Source organism: Antedon bifida, chromosome 4, assembly GCF_963402885.1.
Source record: "Antedon bifida chromosome 4, ecAntBifi1.1, whole genome shotgun sequence".
Lineage (NCBI taxonomy): Eukaryota > Metazoa > Echinodermata > Crinoidea > Comatulida > Antedonidae > Antedon > Antedon bifida.
Genome location: NC_136229.1, coordinates 6,877,063 through 6,900,274, shown reverse-complemented (window position 1 = coordinate 6,900,274; position 23,212 = coordinate 6,877,063). Strand labels below are relative to the sequence as shown.

Here is a 23,212-nt window from a genome sequence, read left to right as displayed (position 1 = left end):
TGATGGTTTCTAAGTATCGTCCAGATTGTATGTCTGGTTGCGACAAAGACAGTAATCATGCACTATGTACGTATTTTCCGCGGCACGCGGTGTCTGTAATGCTTGGTTCCCACTATACTAGGACGCAACGCAAGGACGTTAACGTGTTGACCAATGACAAGCGACAGTTCGAATAATCCATCGCCTATGATTGGTCAAATTACTTTCGTCGCGTTACGTCCTTGTGTTGCGTCTCTAGTGAGAACCAAGCATTAAGGGGCGTGGAACTGATCGTGTCGCAGCCACAGATTAACCCAGGAGCTCAGCATCTATTCTGAGCCTCTGTAGTTAGTTTGACGTGCTAATATCTTATTTTTCGGTGATGGGGGTTGTTATTTTAAAATGTGGTTCATTATTACAGACATGAGAAAATAAGACTTACCTGACAACAACTACAAAAGCAGGATTTCCCAAGATTGAGGTAATAAGGGAAAGCGCTACATACGCCCCGACAAACAGATATATTTTCTGGTCGCAGACTGGTTCAGGCTGACACGGGCCTTCGAATGCGTACCCACCAGAGGGGTTAATGCCATATGCGGGTTCCCAGTGTACACACTGACACGCTGTGTAGATCTGAGAAAACTAAAATCAAATTCAATTTAGTATGTACAGCAGTCTCTTTCATTTTTAAAATATATGATACAATTGAACCGACATAGTTTTCCATCGCTCCGTAGAAACAGTTAATAGAGAAAAGATAGAAGTTAATGCATAAAAAATATCTAAATATCATTTACGTCGAATAAACCCAGTATACGCCGTTTACCAGGACTTCATGCATTTGACCGATTTACTGTTCGTGCTCCTCTACAGCCTCCAAACGAAATCTCGCCAATACTGTAAATTAAACTAGCGTAGGCCTACGGTAGAGGCTTCTCGAAAAGCTAATATTTTGCCAAAAGAAATAAGATCATTATGGTATAATGTTCGTGCCCTAATCTACTGATAAATGCAGGCTCTCTACATCGCATAAAGCTTGGTTCCCACTAGGACGTAACGCAACGACGTAAGCAATTTAACCAATCACAAGCGATGGGTTATCCGAATTTTTGCTAGTGAGTGGTCAACACGCTTGCGTTGCGCCTACGTCCTTGCGTTGCGTCCTAGTGGGAACCAAGCTTTAATATCAATAAATCATCTTACTGTTCGATTTTGATGTTGAAAGACGTATTTGTACGTTGACTCGTGCAGTATACTCCTGCAGCCTGCGTGACACGGACTTACGTACGTGATGCCATTACCGTCACACACTGGTTCGTACACGTGATCATCACACCCACAGCCTTCGTTGCAATTGTTGGCCGTAGAAAAACTAAAATGTAAAACATCGTATTGATTAAAACTGTGACGTCAAAGTGTTTATCATGAAATTGTCTTTCGATTGAAATGATTTACAAACGAAAGGACGCAATGGGTTTTTATGCTTGGTTCTCACTAGAGACACAACACAACGACGTAATGCAATGTAAAGCTTGGTTCCCACTAGGACGCAACGCAAGGACGTAAGCGCAACGTAACTAACTCGACCAATCGCAAGCGATGGATTATCCGAACTGTCGCTTGTCATTGGTCAATCCGGTTGCGTTGCGTTTACGTCCTTGCGTTGCGTCCTAGTGGGAACCAAGCTTTTGTTCTCGCTTGGACGCAGCGAAAGGACGAAGCGCAGGGCTCACGCCGTCCTTACGTTGCGTCGTGGGAACCAAATGCTACGCTAACGACACCGTATTAAATATGACATCACCTACTTTCCCAATGGTGCTGGGTATTCCGTCGTATAGCCAGCTATCTTTGGATTTCCACAACCAATCAGAATTAGCAGTGGCGTACAGCAGACAGACACTACGCACATGAAAAATACCATCCGCGCACAACATTTTGCATCTAGCCTCCATTTTCTGACAATGTATCCTCCGATTATTTGACCAAATATGATGCCTGGTAATGATATGGTGACTAAAATATAAAAGAGAACATTCAATTATTCTTAGGATATCCATCAAACAATGTTTTCATGGTTTTCTGATACACTACGATACTAATACAGTAGACTAGACTTAGAAGAAAAAAGAGACATTCGCTAAGATGACGTAAGCATTATGTGAATTGAATTAAAACCTCAGTCCATTGGTAATTTAGTGTAATTTTTGATTACATAGACATACACATAACGTGCGTGTGTGTGTTTTACTGTGCTCTTCTTATTTTTGTTATTCTTTGTTTAGTTAGTAACAAACATTTCTTAATATAGGCCTAAATGATGATGTGTTTATGATATTGCTGCTGACGACGATGATGACGATGATAATTATGATGATGTTGATAATTATGATGATGATGACGATGATAATTATGATGACGATGATGATGATGACGATGATGATGATACCAATGTCGATTGAAGATGATAATGATAAAATGGCGACCGATTCAATGGATAGGCCTACATATTTTTTAACGTATGACAGCTCAGCTCTTGGCGGCAAAAGACGATGATTAGGTTATATTAATAAAGTGATGGCTATAATAAAGATCACAACATTAACAATATATTAAAGACGCCTATTATCATTTTACTGATGTACGGTACATAATATATAATCATGCCATGTTCATTTCAATAATCATACCGACCAAAATGTAAATCAACTAATGAATAGCATGTCGTTATATTAGCGTCATCATTGTAATTCAAATCCTAACCTAACCACAATAACTAGTCACGTGATACCATTAATTTATATTACGCTGAGCTGTATAATCCGCAAGTAGATTAACGACTTTTGGAAGGAGGAAGATCAACTCGTAAGAAAATGGAAAAATATGTAAGCTAAAACGTCAAAACGAAGCATCGGTAACACAGGTGATAATTTCTATACGACAGGCTTGCTATTAAAGTATACACAACAATATACACATATGCCTTTTATAACGTCGAAATAATAATGTTTTATTTTCTGATTATTATATTGAGTAACATAATCATTTCTCTAGAGATTTCATACACATTTTGTTTTATATGTAGGTAGTACCATAATGCATCTCATTTTAAATTCGCAATTTTCCTGCGAATTTAATTTGAATAACGCTTCCTGGAATTGCAAGCATCTGAAAACACATTTGGCTGTATTAGCGCAATTTATTATTACAATTTTATGCGAAAAATATATTTCATATATACAGACACATACTGTTGTAAACACTTGTTTCCTCACAGTAACATGTACAGTAATAATTGACTGAAACTAATTGTGACCTTTCTTTATTTCAGAATGTTTATACATGTTAAAACTTCAATCAAAATTGATATTCCCAAAATCAGCCCAAACAAAGCAATATTGACTTTCGAACCGACGGTAATATCGTAGCTGTGTGTGCACATCCGTGTTAAAACTATTGAAGTGGTCCCTTCAAACAAGGAAATCTAGGATACTGAGCTCGCCTTGCCAATATGGTAACTAGTAACAGCCCTTTGATCTTATGACTGGCTTCGACAAATACCAACATTACTGTACTATCGGCGGCGCGTGGTGTGTCTGTTAAGAGGCGAGGAATTGATCGTGTCGCAGCCACAGATAAACCATTTGATCTCCGGAGTTGGATTGCCTTCAACTCTTCAGTTTACTGCTACTATTGCAACGGATATATTATATTCCTCATATTAATATTCATAATAAATGCAAATAACTCAATACTTAATTAATAACTTGCTTAATTAAACCATGGGCAAATAAATCAATTTGTTCATAACTAAATCAAACACTTCAGGTTATTTACTGCAACTGTGAGCATCGTTATCATTTAGGCTTAGCAAATGTGAAAAGCAATTAATATAAGGAACTCATTTTAGATAAATCATTAAAACGAAAATATATCTGTTATTCTTATCATTATACGTTTCGTATTATGTTCCAATACTGTACAGGTTATTAATGGTGATGGTAAGCTTAGGCCTAACTTAATTTCAGACTAAAATAAACTGCCTTGCAGTAAAAGAAAATTCCCTGCACTAAACGGGATTTTGTTATCTAAACTGTTTTTTGGTTTTGGTATCTAAAAGGTTTTGTAGCAACATAAGGATGAATATATACATACCAACTATTACTGCCGTTGCGTTCAAGTCGGTTTCAAACTGCTTTAACATATACTTTCCCGACAGAAAGAAAAAGCCAGAAATGATTGCCACCTCACACGTCAGACCAACCACCATTGACGTAAATGCTGCGTTCTTAAGCAGTCTGCCCAAGGAAAAGCAAAGGCCTACAAAATGAACAAACACGTTATAAGGAGACATAAACCACAAGAAGCCATTACTTGCGTAATTGTGGCACCTTAATATAGTAGGGGAATGGGGGTCTGTGTGGGGAAATAGAGGTATGTGTGGGGAAATGGAGGTATACGTGGGGAAATGGAGGTATGCGTGGGGAAATGGAGGTATGCGTGGTGAAATGGGGATGTGTGGGGAAATGGAGGTATGTGTGGGGAAATGGAGGTATGTGTGGGGAAATGGGGATGTGTAGGGGGAGGGGGGTAGGCGGGATGGGTCTAGTACCTAGTCCACTCTTTCTTTAACTAATATCTGTCCCGGTTGTGCAAACAATTATACATTTGTTTTTTATGTGACGTAGTTTCATCACGTTTGTTTAGATTCATATACCTTCAACAAAAGTATAATGCATGAGAACATATTCAGTGTGAACGCGTGCTTAACACCAGTACATAATAATAAGCACGTGTGTATAAATAACATTTACACACGGACGTCGTCATAGTATTACGATCTGTCGATTAAATAAATAAGAAACTCGAAGTACACATTTTCAATGACAATGCGTATAAAGAAATCAATAATTTACACTGTCTGAACGCGTGTGTAGTTAATTCGTTGAAGGATGTGTTTCTAAATAGAACAATTTAAACACGGTATAGTAATAATAAAATAGATGAATAGAAAACTGCTGTAAGCTATACGCGTTTGTGAATTTTTATTTAATGAAGCAATTCCTGAAATTAATGACATTTTAATACGATGTGATAAGACAATTATTGAAAAATTGGAAAAGGAATCGCTGTAGGCACACGTAGTTAATGGTTATCAAATAGAATACGTTTTACGCCATTACGTCATTGGAAAATACTTTTCTGACGGTGAGGTTTATTGAATTTTCAATTTATTTGGTGTTGGATACTGCTTAAATAAATGTGAAAATTATGAGATGACAAATGTTAACGAAATCTAAAATTAATATTGTAAATCTATAAGGTTGTGTATGGCGTGTATCAGTATTTTTTTTTTGGTAAGGTGGGTGAGAGTGTAGAGATGTGTTCGTGAACCAAAACTAGAGCCGCTCAGAAAAATAAAATGTTGGTTAAGCGTTTCCTCATTCAAACGAATTATTATTTTCATTTAGGCCGGGATATGGGGGGCCTACAGATGGGTTCAGAGTGTTCGCCAGGGTCACTACTGATGTACCAATCCCCATACCTCACATGATGAACAAGACCTATAAAGCGTGGCGTGACAGACGAAATACACTATGCTTGTTTACAGACCTTTGAGACATCCCTTTTCTCCGGCGTTGTCTCGTTTCTTTACAATTAGCCGGTAAGCAACATCTTCTTCCCCATCAATATCGTCATCGTGTGCGTTGGGTAGCAGGCTCTTTGGGAAGAACATTAGCGGGAAACTTAACAAGATTATAAAACCACCGCCTGCCACGAACCCTAGCCACCAGGCTCCAACAGAATCGGTGTCACGTTCGTCACCTGCTTCTCTTGGCATATAAAATTCAACTGGAATGTCGAGGCAGAATTGCCAAGCGAAGTACCCTGCCATAGGTCCAACAACCAAAGCAATGATAAAGACACCTGTAATTAAACAAATTGTTTATTTGTATATATTTTATAACACTGAGCCAGTGAGATACGGTACCGTAATTATTATTCATACATTCAAAATTAATGTAAACGCGCGTCATTTTGTTAGCTTCGGTGTGTTTGAAATTACGAACAATACTGTGTTATATCAATATGAATGATACGAATTTGTTGAATTTACAAATTTATGGTATTCCATTGTTTATTGTCAAACGTGTTATCATCGCCTTTGCCAGAGTGTACAATACATATGGCATCAACATAGGTATATCAAGGCTGAATACGTTTTTTAACAAGTTACCATGGACATTAATAAGTTAATTATACAATTCGCACGTAAGCCACGGCTGAAAATTAAATTAGTATTGTTCATTTTTAACAGACGGGTAAATAGCACATTCTTTGGACTTCTTAAATCTTTACCAAATGCGTTTACTTATTTCATTCAAGCCTAGAGAGATAGGCTACAGATAATAATATATTTTCGAGTGAAATTCTCACTGCGCTGTTGTTATACTAATTGGTGCCTAAATAAAAAGTGGTTTTTTAAATCATGTCGCATATTACACGAGTAGGCCTACCACTCGCGTTCCTAGTCGGCGTTTTTGCTTTAAACCTTCCCTCGCGTTCATTCAATAACACGTGTATATAGGCTATTATTATACTCGTGTCACGTTTCCCCACCTTGACTCTTGAATTTTGTGTATTGTTTACAAAAAAAGAAGAGATTGTTTCCTTTAAATCGTTTCCTGTCAAATATCACACGCGTACCACTCGTGTCCTCGCTATCATTCAAATTGCATTACAGTAGGCCTATACACACGTCTCATTTTATAAGCAACACTGTTGGGTATTTATGTAGTCTGGGTTCCAGACGGAGTTTGGACTTAATTTATTAGTTAAAAGATAAATATTTTGGCACATATGGCGTTTCATACGTGTACTACATCAAAAAGCCTCGAAATAACTACAGACTTGGGGCAAGTCTATCTTGAATTGTGTGTATTGTTTATTTTGTTATATGAAAACGAATGTTTTATTTAAATCACACGCGTGTTCGTGTCGCGTTTCCTGTCAAATATCACACGCGTACCACTCGTGTCCTCGCTATCATTCAAATTGCATTACAGTATGCCTACACGCTTCTTGTTTTGTAAGCTGTTGGGCTGTAGTTTATGTTATATATGAAGCTGATACACTAATAACATTTTTATATTATGCATAAAGGAAAAACATCTGTTTTATATTACCATGTTTATGAATACATCATTTTATTAGCTAAACGTACGCGTGATCAACGAACGTTTATATTTTGTACCGGTAGGCCTTCTATAATAATGCGTGTTTATAGACGTACATACACAAGACTGCAAAAGGTTAACACGCTAATTTTCATAATTATGTAAGATTTAATCAGATTTCTACTGTTGTATGCAAAAAAGCTTTTGACACGACGTCACATCGATCACGCGGAGATTTTAATTAAGGAAAGTTGACGGATGTTAATCGAATATTCTATGCTCATCTTAGGGATTATTATAAAAGAAAAAGTAATTAAAATGAAGCGTTGCAAAGGAAAAGTAATGGATGTTATAGGCAGAGTGTAGGAAAAGGAGTGTTACGGTATAGGAATTGTGTGGGGAAAAGAGTGTTAGATGGAGAGAGTGATATATTATAGGAAGGGTGTAAGAAAAGGAGTGTTACGGTATAGAAATAGTGTGTAAAAAAGAGTGTTAGATAAAGAGGGTGATAGATATTATAGGAATAGAGTAAGAAAAGAAGTGTTATGGTATAGGAATAGTGTGTTAAAGAGAGAATAATAGATGTTATAGGACGAGTGTAGGAAAAGGAGTGTTAAAGTAGGTAACAAACGAGCGTTACGATGAAGGGTGTTATTTGGACCGTGAAGAGTGGAGAGTGTGTTAAAACAGGTTAAAAGGAAGTTAAAAGGTTTGAAGGTAGAGTGTAGAGAGAATGGGTGTTTAAAGAGAGAGTACAGGTAAAAGGAGGAGTGGTGTTATGGATAAAGGGAGAGTGCAGGTTAAAGGAGGAGTGGTGTTATGGATAAAGAGAGTGTCAACTCAAATTAAAAGAACACTTTTAAGAAAGAGTATTTACGAAGAGTATTAAAGGAAGCGAATATCAATTAAAGGATGTTAAAGGAAAAAGAAGGAAAAAAGTGACCTTTAATAGATGTAATTAATTAATAAATGAAGAGCATTTTTAAAGGAAGACTTTCAAAGTTTATAAACGTTGAACGTAATGTTTTTAACGCTTGTGTGTCACCCACGTGGTGTTGAATGAATATTAATCGAAAATTTAAATTATGAGTCATACCTACATCACCTACACGCGGAATATATATTTACGACTTATAACTTACCTACCACCATTGACGTATATGCTTTATCGATTCCGTCATCAAGATACATTACGGAAAGCGGTAAAATCGGACCTATTCCGATTCCGCACAAGACCTGACCGACGATGACCAACACTGCCCTTGACAGTTCAGAAGACGATACAAAAATATTATTTTCTGGACAATTATCATCATGTAGGCCTATTATTTCATGTGCATTATCGCCGGTGGCAGAGCATAAAAGTTTGTTCGTAATTTCACCGTAAATGTCAGTCGGAGGTATTGCTTCTTCGGTGGTGGTGGTGATCGTTGCGTTAGATAAGCCAACGTCAAGTTCGGAGATTGAGGGATCATCTTGAACAAAATGCGGTAAACCGCAACAGATGATGCCGACTCCGCATATGAATGCTCCTAAACTGATCACCCTTGGTGGATGAGACCTAGACCCACAATAACATGCAAATATTAAAGTAAGAACTGTCGCAGCGTCTCGAATGTACATAATGCATAATGCTGTTCCGTGAGTTATATCAAAACGAGTCTGTATTGTATTAAGAACACCATCGTAATACGAATGCACTATAGCTCCGTAGGTCGCTATTATAAAACAAATAAGTATGGTGAAAACTACATGTCTGTACGGAGATCGACACTTCCGATTTCTAGCCCGTAAATTCCTAGATGCTGCACGGCTATTCTGTCTGTTTAGTCCTTCAAGGTGATAGTTATTATCCTCCACTGGCGGGCTGTAATGCCAACTGCTTCGGACTTCTAGCCCTCCTGCCTGTTCACTTGCCATTTTAAATGAGAAACGGTGAGCGGGGAAAAGCTGATCTAACAACGCGATTCAACGCCAGTATAATCTAATAAAAATTTACATCTGAACGCTATCAGAAATCAAACAAAAGCTATCCAATGTTTACCGTCCGTCCTTCCTTGAACAACGCAGCCTTCTCACCGTAAACATGACCTATAGTAAAGCAAGCCTGCATTAACTAGCTCATCAGCATACCACTTGGGAGGCTAGACGCTGGGTTTGTAAAAACACAAATGAAATCACATGAACATCGAATACAACAAAAAAAACCACTGCACATATGTGAATCCTATTAAACCATTCTATTGATGCAAATCTGGCGTGACGATTCATTTATTGTACGGGAAGCATACGGGGCTTACGAATTAGACAATCCATTATTAACAAGTTGCAGTTGCTTGATATTTCTGTACTGTACGATTGACATAGATTCCCGTTATTTTGTTTTTCCAGTCATGCATACGTAACATTTATTGTTCGTGGTTGGTCATGGCATTATGATTTTCTATCACTTGCTCAATCAAATAATAAATCAATGGTTGCTCTTATAACAGCCAGTCCAACCCCATTTACAATTCTGTGTTCATATAGGATTTATTTAATTAAACTAATCGTCGCGCGTATTGTAAATTAATGCACTCCTCCTGTGGTGGCGCAATTCATTATTCATATAGTGTGTTCACACAAGATTCGTCCGTGGCATGCACGCTCGCGCTCGATCGAAGTTAATGGCATTTTGTACTTTTGCGAGGTGCACAGGTGCACGAAATCATGGGGTTATAGGTACCATACACACCACTGAAGAAATGACCCAGTCATGAATTAGAAATTAAACAGTCCGTTGGGTTGTTTTATGCGTCTTTCATTTCATTATTTATTCGGTCTATTTCAGTTATAGGCCTACATAACAAAAAAATGAAATTGGGGAGACGAGGGTCAACCTAAGTACAGTGAACTTAATCACTGTGCTATGTAGCTGAGCCGGTTGACTCAACCCCAATGTCAGTTTACACAAAGGACACAAAATACAGTTAGGCCTAAAAGCTAATCAAAATGAATTAATAAAATAGATCGAATAAATTCGTGAGATTTTCTAATGAAGGCCGATGGGATTTCTAGAACTGATGAATAAATCTGGGATGCAATTAAAACACGAACTAAACACGAACTTATCATCAGGCATTTTTCACAAATTAACGAACCAAACTTTCCGCTGGAAAGATCAACTGACTTTTGAGAAAGATGGCATATTAATGGGAATTTTTTATATTCGAAACCAGTATCCTCTATATTTTGCTATAGCCTAAACAAAACAAAACTATTATATTATGTTTATGTATGTATTTTAATATATCAATCCATTATTTAGAGAGAATACATGACGTCACCAATAGTAGCAGGGCGCCCTGAATGTTATTGTAACATATTGAAAGGCGACTAAAAATCATTAACATATCAGTAAAAAAGACACCAAAACAATCGTTCATTGTGATTGTGGTGGTCTTAATCACCACAATTACATTAAATAATTATTAAAATAATTAACATCGAATTGAGAAACTAGAACGCGACAAGTTTATTACTGATGGTGAATTGTAAGCTCATTTTGCATTTACAACGCCTCCCACCCTGCCTTGATGATTACCGACCTACCAAACAACAAGGCCAACAGCCATTAAGTCGCGTGCTACAATGCATAGTGATACCGGACCGACAGACAGACCGACAGACCGACAGACAGACCGACCGACCGACCGACATAGTGAACTATAACTGACCGAAATTACTGAACATGTTTAAAAATGTTGAAATGTTTAAAAACATTTATATTTTTTTAATTTACACGTGCGTAGCCTGTCACTTTTGACGTGCTCGTATAACGTAATTTCGAGTTGAAAAGTAAGTCAAGAAAACAGAAATCGGGCAAAAAGAGTGCGCAATAACATTTAACGCGCAGTGCGCGCGCAAAAATCTGCGCACTCATGGCAATTTTGTAAACGCTTAAAATTGCCTGAAATGTACTCTTATTTCATCGAAAATAAATTTTGCAAATTTTAAGCGCGCGTACGCATGCGTTACATGCGCTACGCACGTAATTGTATTGCCATATGATGATTTATGCCCTGAAATTTATGAGTACCAAATTTTATTTAATTGTGATTCATGGTTGTGAAGATATGATTACAAACGTGATTTCGTTAAATCGTGCGTAGACCGCGTAATTTTTTATTGCGCACCGTGAAAACATAACCACATCGATTCCTGGCCATAAGGAATATTCTGTGAAAAATTGACTTAGCTAGATTAAACTGATATCAAGATAAGGTCAGAAAGCGATAAGACGCATAGTGATACCGGACCGACAGACAGACAGACAGACAGACCGACAGACAGACCGACAGACAGACCGACACGCGACTAAAATGTATTCGAACAGCACACCATTTAAATGTCATTGTCGGGCTTCATTGAAGTATTGTGGATCATTGAATTATTCCAGTTAGGCCTACATTATAATGTAGGTTCTCGACTCTGATGCATAAGTTGGGGACACTATAGGCCTATACATAATGGGCCAATTGATGTGATTGCGTCCAGATATCTTAGGCCTACAAGATGTGGATTTTTTTGTTTTTAAATCTCAGACCGTATTATATGACAAGACTTATTCGACTTACTGAGGTAAATTTATTCATGTAGCAGCTTTAAATTAATAATTCAAAAAACAAAAAACGGGTGTTGTATTTTGTACTCAGGCTTAGGTCCAATTATTACTACTATACTCAAAGATTCTCGAGTAAATTTCGAAAAATAGCCTGCATATAGGCCTACATCTTCCATGTGATGATATATCTGCGTAGTAATTCATGTCAGAAGAATTAATCAAACATTTGACTCCCTGTTTCTTTGATATCAATATTGAGTGAATCAAATGTTCGAGCGGTTAAGGCACCAGGGGCGCCGTTTACCGCGTAGGCCTACCTAAAGAACCAACAACTGGGCATCGTGGGTTCGAGGCGGCCCACTCAGCTCCTAGTTCTGGTAGAGGAAAAGTCTTAGGTCTAGTGTACACACAAACAATCTATAACCCTTGTGCACTTTTAACAAGGCCATATACATGGCTGCAGTCGCGTGCACAAATGTTAGTGTTTACCGACCGATCGACAGACCGACCGACCAAGCGACCATCCGACGGACATAGTGAACTCTAAAAAACTCAGTTTGTCATTCGAGACTTAAAAATAAGTTTATAAAAATAATATAGTCCTTATCTGAGAAGACTCGTTCTACCATCAGAACCATGGAGCGAGTGAGCCTCGAACCATGACCGATGTTTTGGCTACGTAATTACGGTTGTGTAGATGGATAGCTGACAATCCTAGTCTACCCCTCAGTGCTCTCTTTTTATGTATCACTAAAATAAATAAATAAATAAAACTAGAGTCCGAAAACTAGAATCTGCGAATTTGTAGGCCTAGTTGGCAAACTGGGACTTTCATACAATTTGTGGTGATAGATTTGAATTAGCATTAATTATATGCTAGTTACAATTAAAATACAGAATGTATGGATTGGTACATGAATGCCAAAAATAATTTCAAGTAACTATGTGTTTAATTGGCCATCTTCCATGGACCACATGTAGGCATATCGCCAGGCGGTTGAGGGATTTCGTCCATCTCACCGACTTGGAAAATCATAGCTTGTCCGGTCTGAAATAGAAAAGAAAGGTATTAGGAAAAATATTACAAGATCAAACTTCTTGTATAATACAATTTGTTTTGTTTTTTAAAGAAACAAAAGAATATGAAATGAATAACAGAAAAACTTGTCACTAAATTCTGACTTCATATTGGAAGAACCAAGTTTTACCCTGCTTACATCTTAATACTTGGAGCAAGGCAATCTATCAACAGGACACTGAGCTCGCCTTGTCAAGATAGGAACTCGTAACAGTCCATTTATCTATTAATAGGCGTAGAACTGATCGTGTCGGAGCCATATATAAACCATTTGATCTCCGGAGCTCAGCATCCTGTTGTTAGATTGCCGTGCTTGGAGATTACTTAGTTCTTTCATTACTTACTTCTAAATGACTGTTTGTTACAGCATTAAATAACCAATAACCAGGATTATCCGCCTTCCATCTTAAGATTACGTAGCCATATGCAGGTACATTTACAGTGTCTTTAATTACAGCTTCGTCGGGTGAAATTCTTGTAAGTAATCCTAAAATTGTAATAAGTAATAATAATTTCGATTTCATACCAAAACAATAGCGTAATAATACAAATCTGCGCTTTTAACTTCCCAGGGTTATAAATTCAATTTATCACAGTGGTTAGTTTACGCCAATCTATCAGACATTCTATCAGAAAATCTATCAGACAAGCTATCATACATTCTATCAAACAATCTATCAGACATTCTATCATACAATCTATCATACATTTTATCAGACAATTTACCAGAAAATCTATCAGACATTCTATCAGACAATCTATCAGACAATCTATCAGACTTTCTATCAGAAAATCTTTCAGAAAATCTTTCAGAAAATCTATCAGTCAATCTATCAGACATCTATCAGACAATCTATCATGCATTCTATCAGACGATCAGACAGTCTATCAGACAACCTATCATACATTTTATCATACAATCTATCAGACATTCCATCAGATATTCCATCAGACAATCCATCAGACAATCTATCAGACATCCTATCAGACATTCTATCAGACAATCTATCAGACAATCTTGCAGACAATCTATCAGACATTCTATCAGACATTCTATCAGACATTCCATCAGACAATCTATCAGACAATCTATCAGACATCCTATCAGACATTCTATCAGACAATCTATCAGACAATCTATCAGACAATCTATCAGACATTCTATCAGACATTCTATCAGACAATCTATCAGACAATCTATCAGACAATCTATCAGACATTCTATCAGACATTCTATCAGACAATCAGACAATCAGACATGCGTTGCGCGCGTTTTGTAAAATTGTTTCTATTGTTGTTGGAAGGTATCTACGAGATTCGTGAAGAGAACAACGGAATTAATTAGTGTATATAACTTTCTATATTTGCTTTATTTTACCTTGTTTGTCTAATTCTTTGAGTTCATCTTTTGTAAAAGAACTACCAATTCCACCCATGCCTACAACTCGAGCGGAATCTCCGTGCATGTGCACTGAGTAATCATCCGAATTTTGATTTGCAATAACAAGTTCAACGACCTAAATAGAATAAATACTTCTTTTAGCAGTTTATACGAGTTCTTCTCTCTGGATAACCCTGGGTCATGAGCTGTTTGATGTTGAACACAGCTAGCTACAATGCATGTTTCATAAGATCGTGATGATTCTGGGGTTTACGAGGCCGATTATCGGCATTCACTTGTGGTAATTTGTTTCTGTTCGTCTGAGGTAGCGCAAACTATCGTACGTATCCAGGGCCTGTTTCTGCTACGGTATATTTTTGGCGGCAGAAATGGTGCTCGCAAAAATATACCGTAAAAAACATACCGTATTTTGCCCCACTAAATGTGTGGATAAAACAAGGTATTTATAAATTAATACCGTATTTTGTGTACCCTTTTCTGCTTCAAATAAATATATCGTATGTTTTGAATTTCTGTAAGCTTTTTACACACAGATAGTCTATAGTCAACAAAAGTAAGGAACAACATCTTAACAATAGCAATCAGCTGGATAAACAAATATTTCGGGGAAAAACAGGACCACCAGATTTAGAAATGTATTTATTTATATTTTGTTTTAAAGCAAAATTTAAGGAGAGTACGGGGTTCGCACTTAAAACAAGTCAATACAAATCAAGAGACTGTTGAAGTAAAGGCTACAACATCGCCACAGATAACAAATTCTAATTTATGCAAAGAAGGAATAACTTTGGGGATTTTGGGGATTGAAAGGCAGGTTTGGTTTAAAAAAAGACACGACCACCTACTGTAGTAATTTTAGCAGAAACGAGGTACTCAAAACACGGTAAATAATATATTGTATTTTATATACCGTATTCTTTATAACATTTTTTAGGATATGCTGCAGAATCAGGCTCGATTGGACTACCCCTTCCCATCCAAAGTATGACAATTCAATTTTTGAAATCTACTGATTGGCATGGCGTATTTAATGAGTTTACCTTTCCAAGAGGTATCTTTAAAATACTAGTACATCTGCACAACACCTTGATATCGTCACAACTTTGATACAATTCATCATCTGTCGTGGGTTCGCAGGTTTCAACAGTTTCTCGATTGAACAAAATCGGAGTGTCCGGATACAAGAAGGCGACATTGTCGACTTCAAAGTAACTTATCAAACCACCATCCGCTAAACCTCTATCAGGAGCGTATATTCCTTCTACGTGATAGCTTAATGCTATATAATACTTGACGTCTATGGTGTACAAGTCTTTATCGAAGTTCCTTTCTAAAAAAAAAATTTTTTTGTACGAAAATTACGTCATAAGATGAAGTAAAGTTGGAATTCTTGACTTTTCGTTTTCACACCACGTGGCTTGTGACTATTAAGTAAAAATATCATTCTGATTAGGCTCGTGCACAGAAAGGTCGATATTGTGTCAGTAAGAAGTTCTAGGCTTTACTTTATTTCCCATTGTCTTATTGTTTTAAACATTGTTGATGTATTGTAAACCTCAGTTTATTAACAAAATGTTTTCTTATTTTTAATGTTATATACATTAGACCAATAATAGATGAATTGAATTGAATATATAGTGCATAATCAATGTATTGGGCCTATAATAATGTTTTAATATGGTGGAGAGGTAATGATGAGAGTGAGGAATATTCATTTTTTTTAAATGGTCTTACCGAGAGGCAATGCATCAAGTACTGAAAATTGAGGTTTGTTTGTAAGAGTCTCTGGAGTTTTGATAACAGGGTAACAAGAAGGCCCTACATTGGCTCCAGTGGTGTACTTCAAAATGGCAACTCCATCATCAACGCATTCAGTCTCTTTTGATCCAGCGTAGTATATACAATACAATGCAGGTTTAGCAGTAGCCTTCAACAAGAAATCGTATCTAAAGTAAATTAGAAAGAACAATTATAAAAACAGCATGTGCATCTAAGGTTAAGATATTGTAATAATAAGAATAATAATAATAAGATCTTTCTGCCATCCTCATTATTTGAGAAAACACGCAACTAGAGTTTATAGATTACAGCTTACCTTTCGCCCGGAGCTATAAGAATGGAATCAACTTCTTCAGGTACTACCTCAGATCCGTCTACTGCGACTACCGTCAAGGGATGTGATTGGATTGATACTACAAGGTTACAAAGAGCAAAGGCAGCACTGATCATCCGGAAACGATACGTCATTCCTACTTCGACTTCAAATGTTGACAGAGGTGTATAAAAAACGTCACCATGATCATTGTAGAAGGGTTCTTCTTGTGCTCGCCCGTTTATAAGTATAGAAAACTTCTGGGCTTCAGAATCTACGTAAATTGTCGGACTCTCACTCATCAAGTATGTACTCAGAGTTGGTCTTTCTTTCCAGTCAGCTATCATCATCACATGCTCCGGAAGATCAAAGTCATATAAATGACTATTATATTCGTATTGCATGTTCTTTTTTACAATCAGCGCTCCATACATACCATCATTTCGCATGTAACCAGAATGTCCATGGTACCAGTGAGTGCCGGCTGGACTTGCTGTGAATTCATAAACAAACGAAGATGAAGATGCGACTGGACATTGCGTAATCATGGATACACCGTCCATCCAGTTGGTCCCTTCTTGGTGCATTCCATACCAATGTACCGTCAATGCTCCTCTATCTTGTAGATTGTTAAATAACTTTACTTGAACCGTATCCCCTTCACATACCTTAAATATATAAAAGATCCTTTGTGCCTTACTCGATCAGGTTGCATAACGCTGAATAATCTAAATGTGTCAATTAAGCATGGTAAAGTCAGCATTTTTATTTTTTAGCCAGTTTTTATTGCATATTTTAACTAATTATTGGAACCAGTATAAATTCTTATAGTATTTTTGATGTTCTTATATGTTGCTTTTAAAATGTTGTATCCCTGTAGTATTCATGTCTGTTTTGAGAACATGTCCCTGTAGTATATTCATGCCAAATCCCAGCTCAATACTACAACAAATAAGGGAGGAGAAGTACTATAAAAATCGCACTTTTTACTAAATAGTTTCGGAAGGAGGAGAAGATGAAAGAGTCTTAGACTCGGATACCCCAAGTAAAAACCCGTTATGGTACAATATGCCAAAATGACCTTGATTGGTTGATTACAAGATAGGTCTATGTGGTAATTCTTACCTCAATGGTTGGCCCGGGTATAGTGTAATTAGTGGTGACAGAAGGTCTTGAGACACCGTCAAGTGCCAGACATCTATCGAAAGAACAGTCACCAATGCTAACAGGACAATCAAAGCAGTAAGTGGACATAGAGTAAAACCAGCGGACATCTAATACGTATTTACACACTTTTGGCCTGATTGGATATTCACACGTACGAGCACATTCGTGAGTTTCAGTGGTCTTCTTCTCTTGACATCCCAAACTTTGGATTAAACCTATAAAGTTATTGGAACATTATTTTAATAAACGAGAAAAAGAGTTGCATATTAACTTACATGGTTTTAGTAATTGTTGTAAGTACAAAACATTGTGTAAACATTACATAAGAAAAAAACCACGACAAAGTAATGAATAATTTGTAATTATTAAGTAATTTTAATAAGTTTTGTCCAAGTTAGTTAAACAACATGTATTTTTATTGATAAAAGCGCATTAACGTTGGCATTTAGAATGTATTATAATGGTCGGTGCAAACTTTACGCACAGGAGGTCCTGAAGCATTAGTCTAATAATAAAATTAATATAAAAAGATATATGAGCACACGTTTGAAAACACGTTTGAAAACAACGTATGAACACACGTAATACACATGCAAACATACTCCCATAGTGTAGTTTAGAAATCAGCGCAAATAATGAATGAAAAAAGAACAAAACTTACTGAAATTTAATAAAAAATATAAAACTTTGAGTAATAATGACGACAGATCCATTTGGAAAATTCTACTTGCAGGCTAGCGAAATGAAATTTTACAGCCTAATGTTTCCATTTATATATTACTATCAGGTACCCGTGACGTTCTACAGAACAAATATTTATATATTATGATATTATTATTAATATTTATTACTATTAATTGTATAGGCCTAAGTATTTAAATTTGTATCCGTTTTTGTCGACAGGGCCACAATGCAAAACAAGTATATTTCTACTTGATTGTGTATAATCCTGTATAAATATGTTGTTAAATAAATAAATAAAAATGATATCCTGGATTTATAATTAAGCGCTTATTGTTGTTGCTTAACATTTGCCGTTCTAATATTTATTTATTTATTTATTACCATCTTTACTGAGGGTAGCCTATCCAGTTCCGAAAAGGACTGATCATTTAGGGCCCACGAATATAGACTAATGGATAAAGGAGAATTAAAAGATGCCCAAGCTCGAGCGGCGCTAGTATGGCATTTACAGTTTAGAAGGAGACATACATTTTGGCTTGGTGCTATTATAATAGTATATCGTGCGCCTTGTATAAGTCAATTACATCTTCGTCGTGAGCCTACCAGTATGCGTGCTTACATGTTTATGTTTTGATTAAGTAAATATTCTAATGCAAATGATAACCAAAACTAACAACCAATAAATTAATTATAGGCCTATTGAATAATGAAGTTATGGAGATTAAAATAGATAACATCTGTCGTGAGCCTACCAGTATGCGAGCTTAAATTTGTATGTTGTTTTGATTAAGTAAATATTCTAATGCAAATGATAACCAAAAATAACAACCAATAAATTAATTATATTGAATAATGAAGTTATGGAGATAAAAATAGATAACATCTGTCGTGAGCCTACCAGTAGCTTAAAGCCCCCTTCCCTACGTTTTTTAGATCTAATTTAAGATCACAAACTATATTTAATGTAAAAATAATACTATATGGTCCTATTGCGATAACTTTTTTCGTCTTTAAACGGTTAAAAATGTGAAAAAATAAGTCGATTCTAATAATTATAGCGGCCCGCTATAAATCCCAAAATGCATTGCGCGTGGATTGATATTTTGTTTTTCACCTGTAATTCGCCCACTTTTCGATCGATCGTGAGGCCAAAACAAATGGAAGACTCCTAACTTTTCAGCGAAAATACCGGGTTTTCCCCAATTTTTATCAACGGAGTCTGGCAAAAATAGAAAGACAATTAATGCAGCAACTATACAACGTCAGGCTAGGTGTATAGCTAGCGTACGATGTTCGTACGTTACCGATGTTTACCAGCTAGGCCTACAAAACTAAGCCTAGCTAGGCTAGGCCTAAGACCGTCCACAAGAGGTCGATCGCCGCGAGCTACTTAGGTAGTGCATTGTTTCTCACTTTTTATCATAATTTACCATAAAACATACATTTAAGACAAGGAATGACATGGTTTAATGTTTTTAAAGTGATACATATGTATTATTTTCCAAAAAACGTCCAAAATTGCAGGGAAGGGGTCTTTAAATGTGTATGTTGTTTTGATTAAGTAAGTTATAATGCAAATGATAATGATAACATATAATAAATAACGAAGTTAAGTCCTCGGGGACAGCAATAACTAGTACTTGAAATTGAAACAATTTAAAGTATCAGTTATTGCATAACATGTCTAAGGATAAGTTGTGTAGAGATATGTTTTTTGTTTGAAACATTAGTAATAGTATTTCAAGTTCATCTTTTGACCACATTTTCTATTACAATGTAGGCCTATGTATGTATATTTCAAACAATTTGATACCAAATTTAAGTTTCTACGACCAGTACTTACAGAGATATGAAGATGCCCTGGTATGTGGGTCAAAGGTCAGAAACGGCATTTCTGATCATAAAATGCCCTATTAGACGGAATATAAATGCATGCTTTTTGAAAATTTTGAGACCAAAATTGACTTGCTGCGACCAGTGGTTGCCGAGATACAAGTCCCTTTTTTTATTTGTTCATATAACCCTTGATCCTGACCCTTTGACATTTTGTAACATTTTTCAAAATGTGTAACAAATAACAAAATATATATTTCGAACAATTTAAAACCAACCATCTACGACCAGTATTTACGGAGATACATACATTCCCTGGGTTGTGGGCCAAAGGTCAAAAATGGCATTTCCGGTCATTTGTTACTAAATTGTCCCATTAGACTGAATATAATAGTCCATGGGCTGGAGGGGGTTACCGTGCACCCCCCACACAGTTAAACTTCTTTGGTATCATTTTCTTCCCACGGACATATAGAGTGAAAAAATCGATGTTAACAAGAAAAATATAGGAATGCATTGTATGTACTTGCGTCATTTGTAATGATCATCAGTTCCCATATGGGCTTGCTACCTGGGATATTGTATCCGAAAAAAAGTCTTTATTCCAGGAGTGTTGAAATGCACACGCTTTTACGTACGTGTGATAGGGTGACCGATCCTAGGCCGACGAGGGGAAAAACAAAAACGCGCTGTACTAACAGATTGCTATTATTATCTTTACTGGATATAAAGTTAGCAGACGTTATGTCGGTAAGCCACTTGAAGCATATTTTCAACGTGTTTTTTGTTCTATCTACAGTTTAAGGATTACTCTTCAAAACTATCTCTTTCTATAAATAATTTATGGAGTGGTCCTCGTCCGCTATGCGTGACGATTCCATTTACTTCAATTGTTTTGTAATGATCTAAAGATTGTATACAATTACTGTACGACTATCAGCGAAGAGTGAAATCCCACTACAATTTCACTATTACCTGACTACTACTACTTTATAATTATACTATTTCATAACACATCCACGCGCATAAAAAGTGTATCCTGCCATTTGATTGGTTCATTTTAATCACGTGCCGTGAATTTTCTTGGGAAAATGTGCGACGCGGTAGGCTGGTGAGTGTCGTCGAATATCAACCTAGTATGCGCCAGAGCCATATATATAAAGAGTTACGACATTGAAGATTAGAAGCCATTTTTGTGTCAAAGAATTTGCACGCTGAGGGCGCGCGCGTCTATTTTGTATAGCGTTTTCCTGTAGTCCATGCATTATTTTTAGATTTTTTTGTCTATGAAATAACGCTTATATTCCGTTTTTATTTTAGTAATTAATTTTATTAATGGTATTAATTTGGTAACATATATATATATATTGTGTCTATAATAACAAAAGAATAAATGCTAGGGCCTACATGCAAGTCAGGATACATCAAAGCATGAACCAATACAAAAAACACACAAATTCACCCCTCTTTTTATACAGTATACGGCTCTCTGTGTGTTTTTGACACAAACTTTCAGAGACTCGTTCATCATTTAATTTTTTAATAAATTGCCTTTATTATTTTAATATTGTTCATACCCTATTCAATATATTAACAAATATATCCACGACACTTTATTATTTTATTTAGTCATCAAAGCATGCATTATGAATTGAAAATATTACATAATTGTTATTAATAGGACGTAGTTATGGGATGTTTCGTTCCAAAATCAATCAATCGAACTTTATATAATGTACTAGCGCACGCGCGCGCAATATTCTTTGCCGCAAGTACTTCTGTACGCTGTGCACATTGATATTTCACCGTAAAATGTGCAATTACATTTTTTTAAATATAATATAAGTATTTTCTTGCTAATTTACTTTACATGCATTAACGGAGACAAGTTTGACACAAATTGATCTGCATATCACGTGACTATAATCCAATGTCGTAACTCTTTATATATATATGGCTCTGGTATGCGCCGTAATGCGCTGCCAAAGTGCGAGAGCTGTCTTTTTGAGCGGGGCTAGCGTTCAGCATTCGATTCAGAATTTAATGAACAGGTAGTGGTAGCATGATTGTGTGTTCGTTGAATGGAAGTATATAGGCCTACTTTCAGATGCGGCCTCGTCGAATACAACACTGTGAAGATCCTAACTCATGGAAATATTCTACTCATTCTACTCATAAATATTCATTATAATTGTTTTTTTGTTTTTTTATCTTTTGTGGTTAACTACCACCTTTATTCAACAATTACAGAATCACATATATATATTTACATTATTTTCTGCATATTTTTTGTTATGTTATCTATTACAAAATATATTGCATGTTTAATGAAAAAAGTTGTTTAGTTATGAAACGTTTGTTAACTTATTTATCATAATTTGTGTATCTTTCAGTTTATATGTTTTTATTTGATTTGCCCTTTAGATGGGAAATGCTTAACAAGTGGTGTAGTATACCAGGCCACTGTCACAAGAAATGGCACTAACAAAGTTGAAACATAATATGTTGGACTGACAGAAAATACTTTTAAGTGTAGATACAATGGGCATACAAGCTTATTCTGTAATGAAAAGTATAAAAATAGTACAGCGCTTAGCCAACATGTTTGGAAACTTAAAGATGACAACATTAAATATAATATTAAATGGCTAGTATTAGCCAAATGTAAGCCTTATTCCAATATAAGTAAACGCTGCAACCTATGTCTGCAAGAGAAATATTTCATTATAATATAAGCCTGATATTTGCTCTGCTCTTAATCAAAGAAACGAATTATTTAGCACATGCAGACATAGAAGAAATTCTTATTGAGATATAAAGGTTACTAATTGAAGACACCTATTGATAAATAGAACGGTCGAATATACAACCATTGTTCTGTTGCTTGCATATATTAACTATAAACAGTCTCTTCCTGATCATTGTACTTCTAATTACTTTACTCAGAGCCTAACACTTGAAGATTGAGGAGGTATTTTATCTCTCTCATGAAACAGTCTGTAGTGTTAATAAATATGTTGAATTATTAACCTGAGTCTTGATTTTTTCATTCATATTTGTATATATATATATAATTGCATATATTTGTATATATATAAATCACTTGCACTGATGAAGGGCTAGTGTTGCTCGAAAGCTCTGCTAACTTTTCTGGCTGTTTTACTTTATCGTTTTGATTTAGCTTTTCGCTTTTTTA

At 36.1% G+C, this 23,212-nt stretch overlaps 2 protein-coding genes across 4 annotated transcripts in view; both read right to left on the bottom strand.

Moving 5' to 3' along the window:
- LOC144839819 (solute carrier organic anion transporter family member 3A1-like) overlaps positions 1-9,654 on the bottom strand; it is a 138,469-nt gene extending 128,815 nt beyond the window's left edge. For 2 of the 3 annotated variants that reach the window (XM_078695334.1, XM_078695333.1), the window contains exons 1-6: positions 8,300-9,654; positions 5,593-5,907; positions 4,135-4,299; positions 1,788-1,995; positions 1,186-1,354; positions 422-624 (exon numbers count right to left, since the gene is read on the bottom strand). In XM_078695334.1, the coding sequence (XP_078551460.1) occupies positions 422-624; positions 1,186-1,354; positions 1,788-1,995; positions 4,135-4,299; positions 5,593-5,907; positions 8,300-9,077 (1,838 nt within the window). In that variant the 5' untranslated portion in view covers positions 9,078-9,654. The remainder of the gene's footprint in view (positions 1-421; positions 625-1,185; positions 1,355-1,787; positions 1,996-4,134; positions 4,300-5,592; positions 5,908-8,299) is intronic. The other variant, XM_078695335.1, reaches the window with a different exon arrangement.
- A 2,128-nt stretch (positions 9,655-11,782) lies between these two features.
- On the bottom strand, positions 11,783-18,218 carry LOC144840353 (uncharacterized). Its single transcript, XM_078696141.1, has 8 exons — positions 18,161-18,218; positions 17,458-17,714; positions 16,336-17,000; positions 15,975-16,186; positions 15,281-15,570; positions 14,217-14,355; positions 13,183-13,325; positions 11,783-12,808 (listed from the first exon to the last, which is right to left on the bottom strand). The coding sequence occupies exons 1-8, from the start codon at positions 18,210-18,212 to the stop codon at positions 12,710-12,712; spliced, it is 1,857 nt and encodes a 618-aa protein (XP_078552267.1). The 5' UTR covers positions 18,213-18,218; the 3' UTR covers positions 11,783-12,709.
- Positions 18,219-23,212: the final 4,994 nt, after the last annotated feature.

Coding starts and splice junctions, on each gene's coding strand:
- LOC144840353 (XM_078696141.1), bottom strand. CDS start 18,212: ATGGATCTGTCGTCATTATTACTCAAAGTTTTATATTTTTTATTAAAT. Junction 17,001..17,457: donor TACCCGGGCCAACCATTGAG/GTAAGAATTACC, acceptor TATATATTTAAG/GTATGTGAAGGGGATACGGT. Junction 12,809..13,182: donor TAACAAACAGTCATTTAGAA/GTAAGTAATGAA, acceptor TTTCTATTTCAG/ACCGGACAAGCTATGATTTT.